The 18018-nt window shown below is 34.0% G+C and overlaps 3 protein-coding genes across 4 annotated transcripts; 2 read left to right on the plus strand and 1 right to left on the minus strand.

The window, feature by feature from the left end:
- Window positions 1-221: 221 nt before the first annotated feature.
- Window positions 222-4389, plus strand: LOC101268456 (protein mago nashi homolog). The gene is made up of 3 exons (NM_001291909.1): window positions 222-440; window positions 1688-1864; window positions 4330-4389. The coding sequence occupies exons 1-3, from the start codon at window positions 222-224 to the stop codon at window positions 4387-4389; spliced, it is 456 nt and encodes a 151-aa protein (NP_001278838.1).
- Window positions 4390-7466: 3077 nt separating this feature from the next.
- MSRA4 (methionine sulfoxide reductase A4) lies at window positions 7467-10363 on the plus strand. The gene is made up of 2 exons (NM_001321043.1): window positions 7467-8018; window positions 9857-10363. The coding sequence occupies exons 1-2, from the start codon at window positions 7497-7499 to the stop codon at window positions 10106-10108; spliced, it is 774 nt and encodes a 257-aa protein (NP_001307972.1). The 5' UTR covers window positions 7467-7496; the 3' UTR covers window positions 10109-10363.
- Window positions 10364-10681: 318 nt separating this feature from the next.
- On the minus strand, window positions 10682-16662 carry LOC101243775 (histone-lysine N-methyltransferase, H3 lysine-9 specific SUVH6-like). Of its 2 annotated transcripts, none has more exons than XM_069295111.1 (3): window positions 16527-16662; window positions 12121-14682; window positions 10682-10933 (listed from the first exon to the last, which is right to left on the minus strand). In XM_069295111.1, exons 1-2 carry the CDS (start codon window positions 16554-16556, stop codon window positions 12133-12135), a joined length of 2580 nt encoding a protein of 859 aa, XP_069151212.1. In that variant the 5' UTR covers window positions 16557-16662; the 3' UTR covers window positions 10682-10933; window positions 12121-12132. The 2 variants fall into 2 exon arrangements, with proteins under 2 accessions (XP_069151212.1, XP_010318182.2); XM_010319880.4 differs by lacking the exon at window positions 16527-16662 and adding an exon at window positions 14926-15146.
- Window positions 16663-18018: the final 1356 nt, after the last annotated feature.

Consider the following 18018-nt stretch of genomic DNA (forward strand, 5'->3'; position numbering starts at 1 on the left):
GTGCAAGCAAATGAATATTTTAGTCTACTTACAAATTATATATTATAATATTCAGCATGAGTCCATAACTTCTTGCGTCTAAACACTTTACTCCTCCAAAATTCTATAATTTTGGAAAAAAGGCCCTTATGGGCTTTGTTAATTCACAGTTTGGTGTCAAAACTCCAAGGGCGGTGTTTTAGACCTAAAAGGTAGTCGCCGTTGACAGAAGAGGGCAAACTATGGGGGAAATGGCGGAGAATGATGAGTTTTACCTGAGATATTACGTGGGTCACAAAGGAAAATTCGGTCACGAGTTCTTAGAGTTTGAGTTTAGGCCTGATGGCAAGCTCCGTTATGCTAACAATTCCAACTACAAGAATGATACAATGATTCGCAAGGAAGTCTTCCTTACCCCTTCTGTTCTCAAAGAATGCCGCCGCATTGTTGCTGATAGCGAGGTTTTTTATCCTCTCCCTTTTTTTCGACTGCATTTTGTTGTTTTGGCTTACAATTAGGGTTTGGGTCAAACTCGCTTTCTCCTTTGGTTTGCAGGTGATTTTTGCTACATGTTATTTAGGGGTTTTACTTTGATTAGTGCAATGCATCGTCAGTCCAGAACACGTTTGCTGGATGATTAGTTTTAACTATGATGTGGAGGATTCATATAGCTAGATAGCCTCAGTTAATGTGAGAATGAGGCATAATTGATTGATTGATTGTCTATGGGGTGCCGTCCAATAGCTTTCGGTTGTTACTTATGTTCTGATTTAGGAAAAATCCAAATTATTTGTAGGTCAATGATTGTGGGAAGGTCAATGAGAAGACTGGAATTCCAATTTTTAGAGCCATTACCTAAGAATTGGTAGTAAAGAGCCAAAATTCTCATCCCAGGAGAAAGATAATCACCATATTTTGGGCAATTTTGGTGCAACATTCATTGCTGATAAGCAAAATTATCATTTTAATAGCATGGGAACTAGGTCAAATTTTCTAGATTCAATTAGGTGTAAATTTCTAGGTATCAATTTGTCAAAAAGAAGATTTTTCCTTGTTTCATTCATTTGAATCGTTTTCCTAGGAAGACTTCCTTAAGAAGGAGAGAAGCAGCTGCGGTGGAGGGTTGGGGTTTTTCTTTTTTCATGACTAGCTTTCGCTTGTTACTTATGTTCTGATTCTGCCAAAATCAGAGTCTTTTTTTTTTTTTTTATGACAAGGGAAACCCGCAGCCTCTACCCTTTGGGTGCGAACAGGATAAAACCCCGCTCCTATGGGAAGACCAATGAAAAGAGAGGAATACCAACTTTTAGAGCCATTTGGATCTAATAATGTTAGTGAAGAGGCAAAACTGTCATATCAGAAGAAAGATAACCATGTTATTTGGAGCAATTTTGGGGTTAACGTTCATTGCAACGAAGCAAAATTATTATTTTGATAACATAAAAAAACGAGATGTAAAATTTCTAGTTATCACATAAATGAACTTTTCTTGTTTGAATTGTTGTCCAAGTAAGGGTTCTTTTAGGAGGGGGGAGAGAGTTGTAGCGGAGGGCTGGGGTTTGTTTTGTTCAGTGTGATGTAATGTGTGTTTTTTGCAACTCCGACTTTGTATCTCTTCCACCTCTTTACTTTCTTAGTATAAATAATAACTTGACCATCATTCTGATTTCAAAATGGAAGAATTAATTTGCGTGTGTGTTTGTTGTAGATCATGAAGGAAGATGATAACAACTGGCCGGAACCAGATAGAGTTGGTAGACAGGAGCTTGAGATTGTGATGGGAAATGAACACATATCATTCACTACATCTAAGATTGGTTCATTAATGGATGTGCAGACCAGTAATGATCCTGAGGGACTCCGTATCTTCTATTATCTTGTTCAGGTTATGATCTGCAGTAATTTTCTCTTTTTTACTTCTTTATCTGAATATGTCAAAAGCTCAGATAGAAAAGCAAATATCATTCTGGCTATTTACATCCATATTTTATATTTTTACTACATATACATGTAGGTCTCATTTTATCTAGCGGAGTTTATTTTTAGAGGATCCTTTTTCTTCTTTGAAATGATCTAGACGCACTGTACTTTGTATTATTATGTTTCCCTTTTATTTGGAGCTGTACAAGCAATATGGTATTAGTTTTCATCAGCTAGATATATTACTCACTCGAAGCAGATCAGGGGTCCTAGTTGTAAACAGTAAAATGGTTGTTCATATGTGTAAATCTGTTATATGTGAACCTTCTGGACTGATCTGGTTCCAATTGCTTAGTTCCATTAGAAAAATTAACTCCCTTCAAACTCCCTCTTTAGATTGCCTTGGAAACTGGATGGTGAAAGCCTCTGTTCCATCTTTACAAGAATAGAGAAGAGTTACTTTGATTTGGACTTTGGAGATACTTCTCTTATTGCAGCTGGACTTAGTTTGTAGTCTTGTTGCTGCATAATGCTGCTTCTATGGTTGCATACTTTCTCCTTTTTTTCACCTTCCACCCTTCCAATAACAACATGGTTTGATCATGAAGAGAAAGTGATGGGTATTTATTATCGTTTTACTTCTTTTTTGTTTGGTTGGGGGAGATTATAATGATTAGGAGTAAAAGAAAAGAAAGAGCAATGGATATTAAGAATTTCTGCTGATCTTAGTCCTTTATCTTCCTACCTTACGGCAATAATGATCCAGGATGGCAAGAAAGTAGGATATTGTTGGGGGGTGGGGGGGGGGGATGTTTTTTTGGAGTTTAGACTTTAGAAGAATAATGGCGGAGGGGGCTAGGTGCGGAGAGGCCAGCTGAAAGTTTGAAGTCTGTGTGGTGGTATCATGAGGACTTCAGATGATCCAGGGATACAATGGCGTTGAAGTTGGTCTGACCGTATTGAGTGATAAACATCAAGGAGTCTGCCATTTTTTTCTCTAGCATATTTTATGCACCAAAAATATATGAGATTGTGCGTTGGTTAAGGAACAAAGCAGAACCTTTGGTATATAGAAATTTACAAAATGGGAACTCGGCTCAACTTATGCCAGATGTGTAGTTACTACCCCTCTGACTGGTATTTGTAATTGTGACGGCTTGACTTTGTGACACATCACACATCCTTTGCTTTTTGCGATGCATGTAGGGTGAGGCTTCATACCATAGACCCTTGTGGTCCGGCCTTTCTCTAGAACCCATGCATAGCGGGAGCTTTAGTGCACCTGGCTGCTTGTGCTTATTGAACCTAGAATCTAAGTAATTTGAAGCCGCAGGCCAAAGGATTGCCTTGATAACTGTGGTTTTACTCCTACACGGGTAAATTTAATGATCCTCTCACTTGTTTCTAAAAAAATCTCAATGATATTCTCTGATCCTTTTATGTTGGGAGAGATTTTCTAGGATTTCGTGTTCTCAACCAATCAGTTCCATTGCTTGGTTGAAATCATGGAGGGATTCGAGCTACATTTTTTTTTTGTTGACAAGGGAAACCCGCAGCTGCTACCCTTTGGATTCGCACAAGGTAGAACCCCTCTCCTATGCAATAGCTTGCAAAACACACAAGAGAGGTACCCCACACTAGGCAAGCTTGGTGTGACGAGCTCGACCCAGAAGGCAAATCCCTTGCTTTCGCTTGCAAGGGATTTTGAACTTAAGACCTCCAAACAAGGAAGTTCCAAGCCCAAACCACTGGCCACCCCGAAGGGTAGGATTTGAGCTACATATTGTCACCCTAATAATGTAAAAGTTTGCACTGGTGGTTGATTCCGAAGCACAATTACTTCCTTTTTTTCCTTCATTTTTTAGTAGTGCTGGTGGGCGGACCAGCTCTTCCATCGGTACCTGGTACCTCTCACCAGCACATGCAAGAGGCAACTCTGCTAACCATGACTTAGAAAGATGAATATAAACCACTTAAACTTTTCTAAGCACATTGAAGTTACTTGGAATATACAGAGGCTGGATGGATTAAGGCGTCAAATGACTTTTGAATAAATATATTCTATCATCTGAAGCAGATTGTAGTAAACTATGAGATGTTTTTTTCCTTTTTTTTCTTGGGATTGAGTGGTTAGAGTGGCGCTGGGAGGGATAAGGGGGAAAGAGTACTTTCTTGGACATGCATTTATATGTTTTTTATGAGTTGCTGAAGATTCCTGGGCGTTTTTCTCATTTCATAGAATGAAACTATAGTTTGTCTCCTGAACTAAAGAAGGGAAGATATTAAACTCACTTAGTTTCTTTTGCTCTAATAAGTGTTCAAATGAAACCCTGCTGCAAGTTTGTTACAGTTATGTTTTAAAGCAGAGTATGATTGTGATGCATTTCTTTTCATCAGCAGCATGTGACTGTGGGTTTTTTGTCATTGCAGGATTTGAAGTGCTTTGTGTTCTCTCTCATCTCGCTCCATTTCAAGATCAAACCCATTTAACTTGTTCTTATGGCGTATGTTAAACGTTAGCTGGATGTGCTCAGTCTCATGTTTTGAATGTGTTGAATCGTGTATCCAAAGAGATAGTGCCGTCTAATGGTTTCGAGTTTTTTTTTTTTTTTTTAAAAAACGCGTGGACTAAGTCTTTGCAGACCTTGTTTTGTGAGTAAAGATACTGTTGTGTGCTCTTTACCATTTTATCTCTTTTGCTGATTTGGTCATCTCTGTGGGAGGGTCATCTAATTAACAAATCTTAGTTGCCCTTCCAGATGCTTCTAAAAATACAAGGTTTCTCCGGCTCCGTTTCATTGTGCACGAGAGGTGGACCAAATTCCACGTATGCTTACATACTTTTGTATGTACATATTTTCTTTAATAAATAAAGGAACATATCATATGCTTTGACAGATATTATATTTTGGGAAATTTTTTAAAATGTCAATATTTTAACATTTAAGAGGACTCATTAGCAACAATTTTAATATTTAGTAAAAATGTCATTTTAGTTTGTTATGCATATTTTTATTATTTATTTTTATTTAAAGAATATAATTATTTAATAACAAAAAGGAGAAAATTAAGGGGGAATATTTCAAAAAAAGGCAAGCATCCTTAATTTTTTCATCAGTTACATTTTCAAATTAAATATAAATTTGTTTTTTTCCTCCAGAATTTTACCTTTTTAAAATTATATTCATTCCACAATATATTCTATTTATCTTTATTATAGTTTTTTATTAGTTTGTATTCATTTCAATAGGTATGCCGAATTTATCTATATAGTCATTTAAGAAATATATTTGTATTTTCATATATTTTTTCCTTATATAGTTATTTTTTTCTTCAAAAATCTTGTATGTATTCATTTCAATATGTATTTCTTTTGTATTTCTATTTATTCTAGTTTTTATTTAGAATTTTGTATAATAATATATAAAATACAAAAAATTAGTATGATGAAAAAGTGAATGAAATATAAAATTGAAAAGAAATAATTGAATATTTGGTGTACTCATTCTTAAATAAAACACATAACTAGTTGACATACCTTTAGAATAAATACAAATTAGAAAAAAATATCAAATTCAGTTGACATACCTTTGTTAGTTTGTATTCTTTCCAATATGTATGTCAAATAAAATGTAGCTATGTAAGAAATACATTTGTATTCGTATATATTTTCACTATGTATTTATTTTTCTTTTCAAAATTTTGTTTCCTTTTCTAAGTTGTATTCATTCCAATTTGTATGTCAAATAAAATGTAGCTATTTAAGAAATACATTTGTATTCGTATATATTTTCACTATGTATTTATTTTTCTTTTCAAAATCTTGTTTCCTTTTCTAAGTCGTATTCATTCGAATACAAATAAACTAATAGAAAGTTGTTCTTCTTATAAATAAAATACATAACTAGTTGACATACATTTGGATGAATACAAATTAGGGACAAATACAAGATTCATAAACCATGCAACATGAAATTTTTAATAAATATAAATATTGATAGTATACATAGTGATTTGAATACAAATTAAAGAAAGCATACCAAATTCTAAAAAAGAACTATAAATACAAAACAAACTAATAGAAAAATGTTCGACAACTATCTGATCTTCGTCATCTTTTTCAAGATACTCACGAGTAGACAAAGATTCTACATTTGCGTTCTGAATTTGAGGAAGGTTTTGCACACCAATGAGTCTTGCAAATGTTCTTACCCACTTTCTTCCCTCATTTTAGCAGCGGATCATACATTATACACTATTTGTTAAATAATAAATAAATTAAAGGATGAAAAATCACCAGAAATTGGTTGATTAAGATGAATACCTCTAGTAAGCCTCTTGGATTCAGCCATTGGAGAGTAAATCATAACGGAAATTGAAAAATACAAACAATGTTTTTTAAGATTTAAACAAAAATAAAAAATTAGAAAAGAAATCTGAAAATAGGATAAAGATTAGAGATACCTTAATCAAAGGGATTCTTGTTCATTCAATTTTGGATTAAAAAAACAACCAAAATATATGGCAAAAAAATATTTGCAACTTGAATGTTGGAGGAAAATCAGAAAAGATAACCATGAGATAGAAAAAAAATTAAATGGGAGAGAGAATTAACAATTTGAAAAGATAAATATGAGAGAGAATGATTTTTTTTTCTAAAAAAAGGATATATAGAATTAATTGAAAAAGAGAGATAAAATAGGAAGAAAATTGGGACACATAAATTTTTTAAAATAATGACATTTTTGACATTATTGCTAATATTTATAAAGTATGGATATTTTTACTAAATATGTTATTTATTTTGACTAATTTACTAATTTTTCCTTATATTTTCAACCCCACCAAAGTCCAGTAACAGAAAGAAAATTTGAATTCTTCTACTTAAAGGATCATCTATGCCTCGTCTTATTAATTATAGTATTAAAATTCATGAAACTTAATCATTTTTACTTGACGGTAGCCGGCCAGGCAAATTCAATTCGTGACAAGGCAGATATTAAGATGACGAGTGCATTATTACGAAAAGAAGAATAAAATCAGATAAATATAAAATATAAAATTTTAACCTTGCTTACCAATTATTACTATGCTATATGATTTTTCAGTGTGGATTTATACCTCAATATTTAAATATTTTTTGAAAAATATAATATTAGTATTATATATAATTTCGAAAGTGGAACATGAATTTACGTGAATCCATTGATTTGACCCCTCTTGTATACAATCAACTCAGTTTAGCCTCACCTATTTTATAGTCGTATTATATTTATATTTAGAATTATTATGACGTTTTTCTTTACTACGATCTTTTCGCTATTATCAAATTATTCTACTAAAAAATAATAATAAAAAAATTCACTCCAAAATATAATCTTGAGACCTATGAAATTTCAGTTTCAAACCCCAAAACACTCTTCCTAACCTATATATGACTAGCAAAAAAGAAGTCTCAATAATTTTGTGAAAGAGGTTTTTATAGGAATAATATACTAGTGGTGTAAGTAGTTATACATACTCTATTATAAAAGAGAAAAAAACATTATTTATTACAAGGAACACTTATCCAAACAAAACTTTATTATAGATCAACCATGCTCCTCAAGACTTGTCTCCCTTCCTCCACCATAGCCACAAAATCTCCACTCATTTCCTTCTCCAAATCCACTCTTCTTCTCCCTCCTTTTTCCCGTAAAGTTTCTTCAACCTTTCCTCGGACTTCCAAAACCCCATCTCTCTACTCTCCACCAAAGATGAGTTGGCTCAACAAATTGGGTTTTGGTGCTCGTACTGATACTCCAATGGATTCTTCTTCCTCTGCAATTCCACAAGGACCTGACACCGACATCCCTGCCCCAGGCCAACAGTTTGTCCAATTTGGGGCTGGATGCTTTTGGGGGGTTGAATTGGCCTTTCAGAGAGTGCCTGGTGTTACCAAGACAGAAGTTGGATATTCACAAGGGTATTTGGATAATCCTACGTATGAAGATATTTGCTCTGGGAATACCTTTCATTCAGAGGTTGTTAGAGTTCAGTATGATCCGAAGGAGTGCAATTTTGATACCTTGCTTGATGTATTTTGGGATCGGCATGACCCCACCACCCTCAATCGACAGGTGGGTTTCTCAAATTTTTTGTGTTTATTTTGTTTGTGGTGGTAAATAATGGTTGAATTGTGTTTTGTTTTGTTGGATGGAATTATGCCATTTTGCTTAACCCCAAGTTAAGTTTTGGTAGAGAAATTGATGTTAAAATCATGAATTTTCATTGATGTGATCGATTTGTAAGTAGTTAAGATCTTATTTCCTGTAGCTATATTTGGTCTCTTTTGCTAAGCTTGTCGCCCAATTTGAGTCTTTATGGGGCATTCAATAGTTTTTGGGTGTTCATAACAAAACTCAGGTCTTTATTGGCTTCAAAGTTAGAAGTGCTAGAAGCATGTTTAACATCCTTTAGTCGGAGCTCCAAATGGGCCCTGCAGAGTGCGATGCAGATTTAGTCGGAGCTCCAATACGGCTTCCGGACACCGGGTGTGAAACCAAAAAAAGAGTAGTTATTCATTGGAATGTCCACTTACCCAACCATCCTTGTTTTTATATTAGTAAAATGTCATTAGGTACATCATCAAAATGCTGCATTTTCTTAAAGATTATGTCTATTGAATATCTTCAAAGATCATGCCTTTTAAGATCTTCAAAGGTTATGTTTTGCTTAAAGTTTGAGGACTTGGCATCAAGTTAGTTATTTTTTAAGGGGCAACCAGGATGAATTGGTTTGTTTTTAGATGTTTTCTAAAAGAAGAGTGTTTGCCTATAAAATTTGGAGTTATTTCTATCGATTTCCGCTTATGCCATGAAATTTAGTAGTATAAGAAGCTTACTTTGGCTCCTATGTACATAGATGGCTAAATAAATAGGCAACTCTGTGTTAGCTTCGGAGTTTATTGATTAGCATAGGAATTTTGTCTGAAGAATTACTTTATGTGCTTCCGCGATAAATGCCAACAGTAATTTTGACTCTAGACACTTTTTCCTAGCTTCCTTTTTCTGGATGATTTATAGCCTGTGGGTCGAGCTTCAACATCTTGAGCTTATTTTCTCCAAAAAGGTTATTCTTTTTAAAGAGTTTGCAGGTGTTGGGGCAACCTTCTAGTAAGTGATTTTAAGCTGTAGCAGAAGCTGTTTTTTCCACAGGGAAGAAGTACACATTGTAGCTTCACCTAGAATCGGAAGCGAATTCAAGGAAAAAGTACCTTACCAGAAACATTTACTAACTATTCATCCTTAAATTGATCTCATATAGTATCTCTTAACTATAAACAAAATTATACAATATATAGACAAACACACACCCTGACACTCACACCGAACTATCCCTCCTATATACATATCGAATGGTGTACTTTGATATATTAAAGTCGTCAGATAAGACTAGAGTGATTGTATATAATTTTTCATTTTGTTACTTCGATTTAATTATACTTGTATTGATTTAAAAAATAAAATTGTTGTGTGGTTCTCTCGTCTGCATTTTGATGAAATAAAATTGGAAAACTTCATTAGAAAACCTTGTATGTCCTATTCACAATATAGCTCTTAACAAGCACATTTTGAAATGTTGGCTAAATACAAACGCCTTATGTAGTACCTGTCAAATGGATTTGTCAAACACATGTTATTTTAACAGAAGGGCTTCCCAGATTTCGAAAACTGGGAAAAATGGACTCTTGGACCTATTCCTATTTTGGGACTAGCTCCAGTGGTCTTCGGTACCTCTTACTGTGAAATTTTTGCTAAATGAGAACTGGTACTTTGGGAAAAGCATAGGTGACGCATGTTCTTCTACAGCCTACAGGGTTGTTGGTCATTAAAAAACTATATTAACTCCGGTACAGCTTTTACAGACAGCAGTGTTCGTATTAATTTATCTAACAGCTTGATTATGGTGTTTGTAGGGTAATGACGTTGGCACCCAATACAGGTCTGGAATTTACTTCTACACACCTGAGCAAGAGAAGGCAGCACTAGAAGCGCGAGACAGACAACAAAAGATATTGAACAGGAATATTGTTACTGAGATCTTGCCGGCTAAGAAATTTTACAGAGCTGAAGAGTATCATCAGCAGTATCTTGCAAAGGGGGGTCGCTTTGGTTTCAGGCAGTCTGTTGAGAAAGGATGCAACGATCCCATCCGATGCTATGGTTAAGGCCACTCTGTTTGCAGGAGAAAAATAAATGGATTCCATGTTTGTTCTTTCTTGTAAGCTATTGTTTGTTTATAGGCTTGAAATTGTGATTTTATACTAGTGTATTTATTTGATCGACCTATTATATAATTTACTAGAGAACAGCCACTGTATATTATTGCAGTTTCAGGTTATTTCATCTTTGTTAGTGTCATTGCTCATATTAAACTTACATAAGATATATTGTAGATATTTGGATAATTTCAAGACTCTTTGATTTTACAAGGGCCACCGTAGATTGTAAATAGACTAGCGAATAAGTTGTTAATAGTGTTTTCGATCAACTGTGTAAATTTATTCGTCAATCAAACACAATATGAATTTGATCTCGGATATCTCACTTTATCTCATCAATTATCCCATTGGATTATTTTATCCTACCCAAAGATGGATAAACTAATCTAACGATAGAATCTCAAGAGTTTAATCCCGAGATAATTTAGTCAGCATACCAAGCAACACTTAATGAAATAATTGTCAGCTACACTAAATTTATACAGAAATGTTAGAAAAGAACAATAGATGCAAAGCAAATTCTGGCAAAAGAAGTGATATTTTCTTTTGTTCAAGTGCGCTTGATGCATGAAATAAGACACTGAAAGTACTTTGAAAAATACAGTAAAGCTGAAAACCCAGTTGAGTTCAATAATCAATATTCAACACTAAAGCTAAGCTGAACTCCATGAAAGCTTTCAGTTCCTTAATACAACCATGTGACAAGCTGGTGTTCATTACTACAAGTGCAAGAAAAAGCTCATCTTCTGATAAAAAGTGCAAAATTCGAGGCTGTAGAAACAAGATTAAACAAATCACTCAATAGTCACACAACCAGAAGCATACATGAAGAAACTGAAGAGAATCAGCAAAAGACATTAAATGAACAAATCATATAGTGGTTCAATGAAAAATACTTATGAATCCGTGTACAAAGTTCACTACTTGATAGGAAAACACACATTTGCAGTTTTAGATAAATGTTTCTTTTAAGGATTTTGGTCCAGTCTGGGTGGTAAGTAAAGCTTTATTTCAGCAAGTCTAAAACTAAGAGGCCGAATAAGTATTAACTCCCTCGTGTGGTTATACGACCCAGTGTTTTGAACGGCGAGAGGCGACAAGGGCCTGCCTTACCACGCGGCGAGGCGCTTGCCTTTTTGAATTAAGGCGCCAATTAATACCAAAAATTAAAAATATTTAATTGCATACATAAATATCCAAAATCTTAATAGTAATAACATATATTAGCAAATATTCAATTCAAAAACCAATAGTAGTAAAACTTTAAAGACCAAAAATCAAAAATACAATACTAAAACTTTAAATGTCTATTCTTCTTCAAAACTATCCAACTCTTGAAGAAAAGAACTCAAGAAGAACTAAAAAAATCAAAAGAAGAAAAAAAAAGAGGTATACCTCAGGTCCTCAGTGCAGCAGCACCTTGAAGATGATGGAAAACAGGAGAAGAGACGTGACCGGCAAATTTTGCCAATAGAAGAGATCGCGAAGGGAAGAGGAGTCGGGGCGAAGAGATCGCGAGGGGAAGAGGAGTTGGTCAGCAGCAAATTTTGAAAATAAACAAAAAAACCCTAATGTTGACTAATATTGTTAAGTCAAATCTTTTAAAAAAATTTAAATCAAAAAGGCGGCGCCATTTTTGTCGCCATTAGCTCGCCATTTTTGGGTCGCCTCGCCTCAGTGTGGAATGGCGAGAAGGGCTCGCCTCGCATCGCCTCTCGCCTTTGGCGATGAGGCGCTCGCCATTCACAACACTGATACGACCATTTAATTTATTCTACATCCGAGACCAACAAATGTCATAAAAAGTAGGAAATTAAGCATAATGAATGTCACAAGAGATCAAAGTTTGCACAATTAATAGTAAATGGAATAACAAGAGATCAAAATGTTGAAATGACAAGTGAACAAAGATTATAAAACATATACTTCAAATATCACGTCAAGAGGAATAGTCTTACATGAGTAGTTCTTCAGTACATTCTCCCCTCGCACTTCCGAGAGCCACATCTACAATTCTTTCTCTTCATATCGCCATTTTTATCAGAAACTTGGTCAACATCGTAGTTGTAGTGATAAGTAAGCTCCTCTAATGGAGCAATACTCTCAGAAGCGAAAAACATTATGTGAGGTACTTTCTTATCACCATGGTAATACATGACATTTTGAGCATAAAGGTTTGGTGAGCAACTATGGTTGATAAATCTTCCAACATTCCCATATCTTAACGCATCAAGGGTAAAGCCATCTTCATCCTTCCTCGTCAAAGAATTTGACTCAACTTTGAGGTTATTATTACGCGCAACATTCCTTTTGGGGATTTCTTCATCATAATTGCCAATATCAAACAAGTACTCATCATGGCCTATTCTATTTTCAGCTTCCTTTTCATCAAGCAACTCCCCAACATATTCACATATAAACCTACCACGTGTGACATAATCTCGTGACCTCAAACCCCATCCTCTCGATTCGGTCTTGAAAACCTCCAAATGGTATCGAGGACCATGTTGGCTAACTCTATTTTTGCAAGAAGGGGGACATTTGCAAGATGGACCACACTCATAAACAAGAGGTTGTGCTCTAACAATAGAGCCTCTTGTGTTGAATGGAATTTCACCTCCATTCCTAGAAGCACAAGAGCATTGCTCGGAATCCAAGCATCCACTTGTACAATTGCAACCTTGAGGCCTAGAAATATAATACCAATCCGGATATTGCATGCTGGTAATGTAAGTGAATGGTGAGGGTCTCTCATCATCTATTGCATTGACAACAGGGATTGGTATCTTCTCTTTTCCTTGGGAGACATCATAGTCCACAACAAACTCCGACTGCAAAATTGATTTTTTTGCCTTGTTGACACAAAATTGATTAACCTTGACTAACTTTGCTGGCCGTGACACTAGTTCACGAGCAAGTTTTGGTTGGCCAAGATTTCTTTTCAATTCAAACTTGAAAATGTATTTTCCAGTTGGAGCTCTTTCTTCCCAACACTTAGTCACGGTGTAGAGCCCATCGTAAATGTATCTTGTATCACTCTTTTCACCATTCACTCTTTGTCGACCACAAATAACCCTCACCGGATATCCCAACTCCATGGAGTTCTTCAAGGCAAGATTACCCCCTTCAAGCTTTTGATCTTCCATTCTCGCATTAACAGATACTTTTGGATTCCCGCCTTGACCTACATAAATGAACGTTTCAGAAGATATGGCCTCGTTGTCATACCAACCAGAATCAACAATGCTAGATGCGACATCTTTTCTGCCAATAGTCACATAATTGATACCCTTAATAAATTGGTGATGTAGTCCAATCATAACAAGTTCCGCCCTGAACCGGAATTGATCCCCAATTTGAACTCCAGGAACATGTCCAAAAGTCCACTCACAATTTACCCACTTTTTCTGTTTTTTCAAAGCCATTGCTGCCTCTATATGGATACTTCTTTTGGGCCCTCCTTCATGTTTTTCTGCTCTATCTTCTAGCAAAAGTTTAGTATATTCGTCATCAAAAAGTTTCAGAGTCTCTCTAACTTCTTTCACTTTCTGAATATGTTCATGTTCAGTCAACAATCCATTACCAGAAACATTACACATGACAACAGAATTTCTTAAATCTTCTTGAGATACTCCGAGAACTATTTGGTTCTTCATGACCACAGATTCATCTTCAAAAATAACATTGCACTTGTGTAGGGGTTCTGGACTACTAACTGCTTCTTCCTGCACGATCTCACCCTTGCCCCCTTTCTTACCGGCACTTAGGGTCTTGAGACCTGATTTTAATGAGTTCGACTCGGAGCAGGATAAAATGCAAATTTCATCATTGTCTACCCGACTCCTGTATTCATCGTAAGGAACTTCTCCGTAATGAACTCTCTTGCTTGTTTCCTTACTAGGTTCATCTCGACCTTGAATTAGATTTTCTTGTGAAACAATAGCAGGCAATTCTGGTTCATTTTCAATAGGCTCGCTTTTTATAAACCAATCACATGTATTTCCTGAATCAATTGATGGATTCTGGAGAACCAGATTAACCAAGACTTCATGCTGCTGATTTCCATTAGCAGGTTGACATGAGGTATTTTGATGACTTGAATCACCAGCCTCTTTTGGACACACAACAGTTGCAGCCAAATCATCTTCTGGCTCGAAAACACTCAAAGGCTCAGCTGACTCAACCACATTCATATCAACATCAGAACAACTTTTGATCTCAGAATCAACAGAGCATGGAGTATCACTTCCTTTCTTCTTTTCAGGAACACAGGGGCCACAATTCTTCGGAAAACTCCTCGTAGAATTGACTTTTACACGCTTGCTATTGGACCGAAATTCCGGGTAGATATCTTTGCTTCCATTGTTTTGATAAACAAATGAACCACAATTTTCAGGGAAATTGCGGGTAGCATCGACTTTTACGCGCTTAAATGTGGAGGGAGATTTGGTATCAACCATCTGATGAAGTTTCTTCTTGCCTAACATCTCTGAGGGACTCGTTTCCGCTAACACAGACATCTACAATTTATAAAGTACACACAACTTAAAACCCTTACTAAAAACCCCCAATTTTACTGGTTACAGTATAATATCGAACAATTTTACGATGACACGAACACATTACATGATTATCAACACCTAACAAGATAAAAGCATTATGAACTTTCGAATCGAACCCAAAATGAAAAATATTACAGCAAAGCAAGAAGAAACAAAAAGAATACAGGCTAACAAGCAATGAAGAAGAGTAACGAAACTCACATTCACATTCACAGAACTCTGAAAGCCTACGAAAATGGCAGTTTTTTAACTTGAATTTGGGAGGGAGGGAGATTAGTGCCGTAGAAAGAGGAACGCATTAAACTAGTGGGTCGTTATAACGCATTAAACAAGGGCGAAGTAGAAGGCATTAAAGATTAATTTAACTTTTTCTACGGAAAATAGTGTTGGAGGGCAAAATACTAAGTCACCGACATGAGCTCGGGTGCACTATTGAGAAGTGTGGGTCGAGCTAGGGTACACATAAAAACTTATACCTATGTAATTTAAATTGATTCATTTAAATAATTTTGAAAAATCATTTTTTAATTTGATATAGAAAATATAATTTGATTAAGTAGTTTAAAATTATAAAATAATAAAAAGGTGATAAGAATTGAACAAGTTGAATTTTGATACACAATTAAACCCTAATAACTATTTAGGCTTGCGGAGGGTCGGGTTCTATCAGATTGGGTTAGACAAGTTCAATTAAGTGAAAGTTTAATTCGATTGGTTCAAAGTACATGTTGGGGAGAATGGTTCCAACTGATCTGGGAGAAATCGAGTTCTATCAGACCAGGCCATATCAATTCAGTTCAAGAAGAAGTCAATTTGGATGGTCCAGGGTACGGTTGAGTCAAATTGGCTTAATTCAGATTTATTTAGACTTGTGACTGGCCAGGTTCTAACAAATCAGTTCAAATAAAAATAAATCAATCTAGCTAGTCTGTGGTACGATTTTGGGAGACTGGTTCTAGTCGAGCTAGGTTAATTATGATTTATTTTGGCCTGTGAGGTGTTAGGTTAGACTAGGCAGATTTATGTTAAAATAATATTTTTGAAAAAATTTAATGAAAAAATAGTTTTTGAAAGTAATTCAATATTTATATTCCATCCACTATTATTTGCCGTGGTTTTTATTTTTAGAGTCAAACTATAATAACTTTGACTAACATTTTAAAATTATTTTTTTAATCATATTGATGTGCAAAAAATTACAATATATTGTACTTTTGATATAGTTTTTTCAATATATCTAATTTTTTGGTTTAAAATATCGAATTAAACCATATATATAAGAGAGAGAAGAGAGCGAGTTGAGAGGGAGGCAAGAGAGGCAAACGAGATTTGTCTATGTATCGCATATACATATAAATCCACTAGGATATAGTGTATCTAGAACAACTTAATTTTAACTTCATGTATCTCATGATATATGTATTTAGACTCACCGATTCTTGCTTAGTTTCATAATACTTCAAAACTAGCATGTGTCAAAGTAATAAACTAGTGAAATTTCTATTGGTTACCCATAAAAAGTTACTAATTAACTTGTTGAACCGAGCCAAATTCTGTATCTAATAAGACTTTACTAGGTTAACTCATCTCAATCGACCGACACCCCAAAAGTATTTGTGCGGGTCTGATTTATTGTATAACCTAACCCAACCCTGCTCCTCTACATGGACCAGTCTAATCCTAACGGAAACAACCGATCCCGGATCAGCCCACGCATTAGACACCCTTAGATGAAGAAATTAACCTCATCATGAAATTCTAGATACAAAATCAACCAACACTATAGAAAAAAAATAACTTACTTGAAGTGTGATTTCAAATGTTGACTTCATAAGATTCAAACGCTTTCAAAAGCCAAAAACTCGGCAACACAAAAGGTTGCCATGGACCACAAAAATATAGTATGGAACAAGGGTCAAGCGTATGCCCATATACCAAAGTTCCTCTTTATACTAATTAATAAATTGAACGTATATTTAAGGTATGCATTTGATTCCTTTTCAAATTGGGTTTCTTCCAAGTGATACACAAAGTTACCATTACTAATAGAAAACTACCTTATTAGATATACATTCATACCATATATATTAAGTTTATTTATACTTACAAATAATTACGTATATTTCATCAATTAAGAATGGTGTACATATTTTAAGTTAGATATATGGAGATTAGAACCCCTAAATATCCACACACTTAATGTTTTCCATAATTTATGCACTCAACTCCAAATCAAGATATATATATATATATATGTTATAAGTGAGAAATTCCTAACCCAAAAGTTGAATTATTATCTTATCTTTATTTTTATCCCTATTTAAATTAAATATTGATATATAATTAATTTAATATTAAATAATAAATTTATTTAAATTGGTACATCAAACAAAATCTTAATCAATAATGCATTGATTGTATCTAATATCTTGGTAGTGTTTTCACCTTCCACTAGTTTTTACAAAAGTTTAACTTCTCTTTGTTGCAAAATAGAACTTGAATAATCACTTGTGAATAATTTAGTACAGATATAAATTATTTGATCGATTGAAAATATAATTATATGAATCTACTAATTGCTATTGTTATTTATATGTATATACGGAAAATTCTAGACACAATGATTATTCAAATTTTTTGGAATATTAAATTTTCTATCCCATCATTTTTTTACTCTTATATTTTTTAATCAAAAAGATAAAATATACTGTTCTAATTACTACATCACTAATCAATAAAATATGAACTTAAATTCAACAATGTTAGTTAGTATCAGAAAATAGACTAAATATGCCTATTAATTTTGTGTAGTAAATGCTTGAGAAGTTATTCATGTACTAAATATGGATAATGAAGAGTTAAAAATAACTTTTAATTTTAATTTTTAATAAGTGGGAATAACAAAAGTCTATCAAAGACACTCACAAACAATATGTATTCCATTTTTTCATACAAATTTGTGATGTGATCATCTTACTTTCTATAGATTAATATGCACTATTTGTAAAAATATTATTACCAATAATTTGTAATTATATCCTTACTAATTTATATATTTGTGTTTTCTTATAATTTTATTCATATATATTTATCTTTTTTTTTTTGAAATATGTGAATTGACATGGTTACAACTTACAAGTTGAAAGTTCATCAAATACAAAGTCTTTTTTAATTTTCAAATATTACTTTGTAATTGGTTATTATTTCATTTCTGATATCTTTATGATATAAATACAATAAAATTAATTTCCATTTATATTTATAATTAACTATTTTGAGAATAAGCTAATCAAT

Source organism: Solanum lycopersicum, chromosome 3, assembly GCF_036512215.1.
Source record: "Solanum lycopersicum chromosome 3, SLM_r2.1".
Lineage (NCBI taxonomy): Eukaryota > Viridiplantae > Streptophyta > Magnoliopsida > Solanales > Solanaceae > Solanum > Solanum lycopersicum.

Excerpts from the sequence above, each read along its gene's own strand:
- LOC101243775 (XM_069295111.1), bottom strand. The coding sequence starts at position 16,556 with ATGAAGTCAACATTTGAAATCACACTTCAA. Across the intron at positions 14,683-16,526 it reads CATTTGAAATCACACTTCAA|ATGTCTGTGTTAGCGGAAAC; the intron begins GTAAGTTATTTT and ends TATAAATTGTAG.
- LOC101268456 (NM_001291909.1), top strand. The coding sequence starts at position 222 with ATGGGGGAAATGGCGGAGAATGATGAGTTTTACCTGAGATATTACGTG. Across the intron at positions 441-1,687 it reads GCATTGTTGCTGATAGCGAG|ATCATGAAGGAAGATGATAA; the intron begins GTTTTTTATCCT and ends TGTTTGTTGTAG. Across the intron at positions 1,865-4,329 it reads TCTTCTATTATCTTGTTCAG|GATTTGAAGTGCTTTGTGTT; the intron begins GTTATGATCTGC and ends TTGTCATTGCAG.
- MSRA4 (NM_001321043.1), top strand. The coding sequence starts at position 7,497 with ATGCTCCTCAAGACTTGTCTCCCTTCCTCCACCATAGCCACAAAATCT. Across the intron at positions 8,019-9,856 it reads CCACCACCCTCAATCGACAG|GGTAATGACGTTGGCACCCA; the intron begins GTGGGTTTCTCA and ends TGGTGTTTGTAG.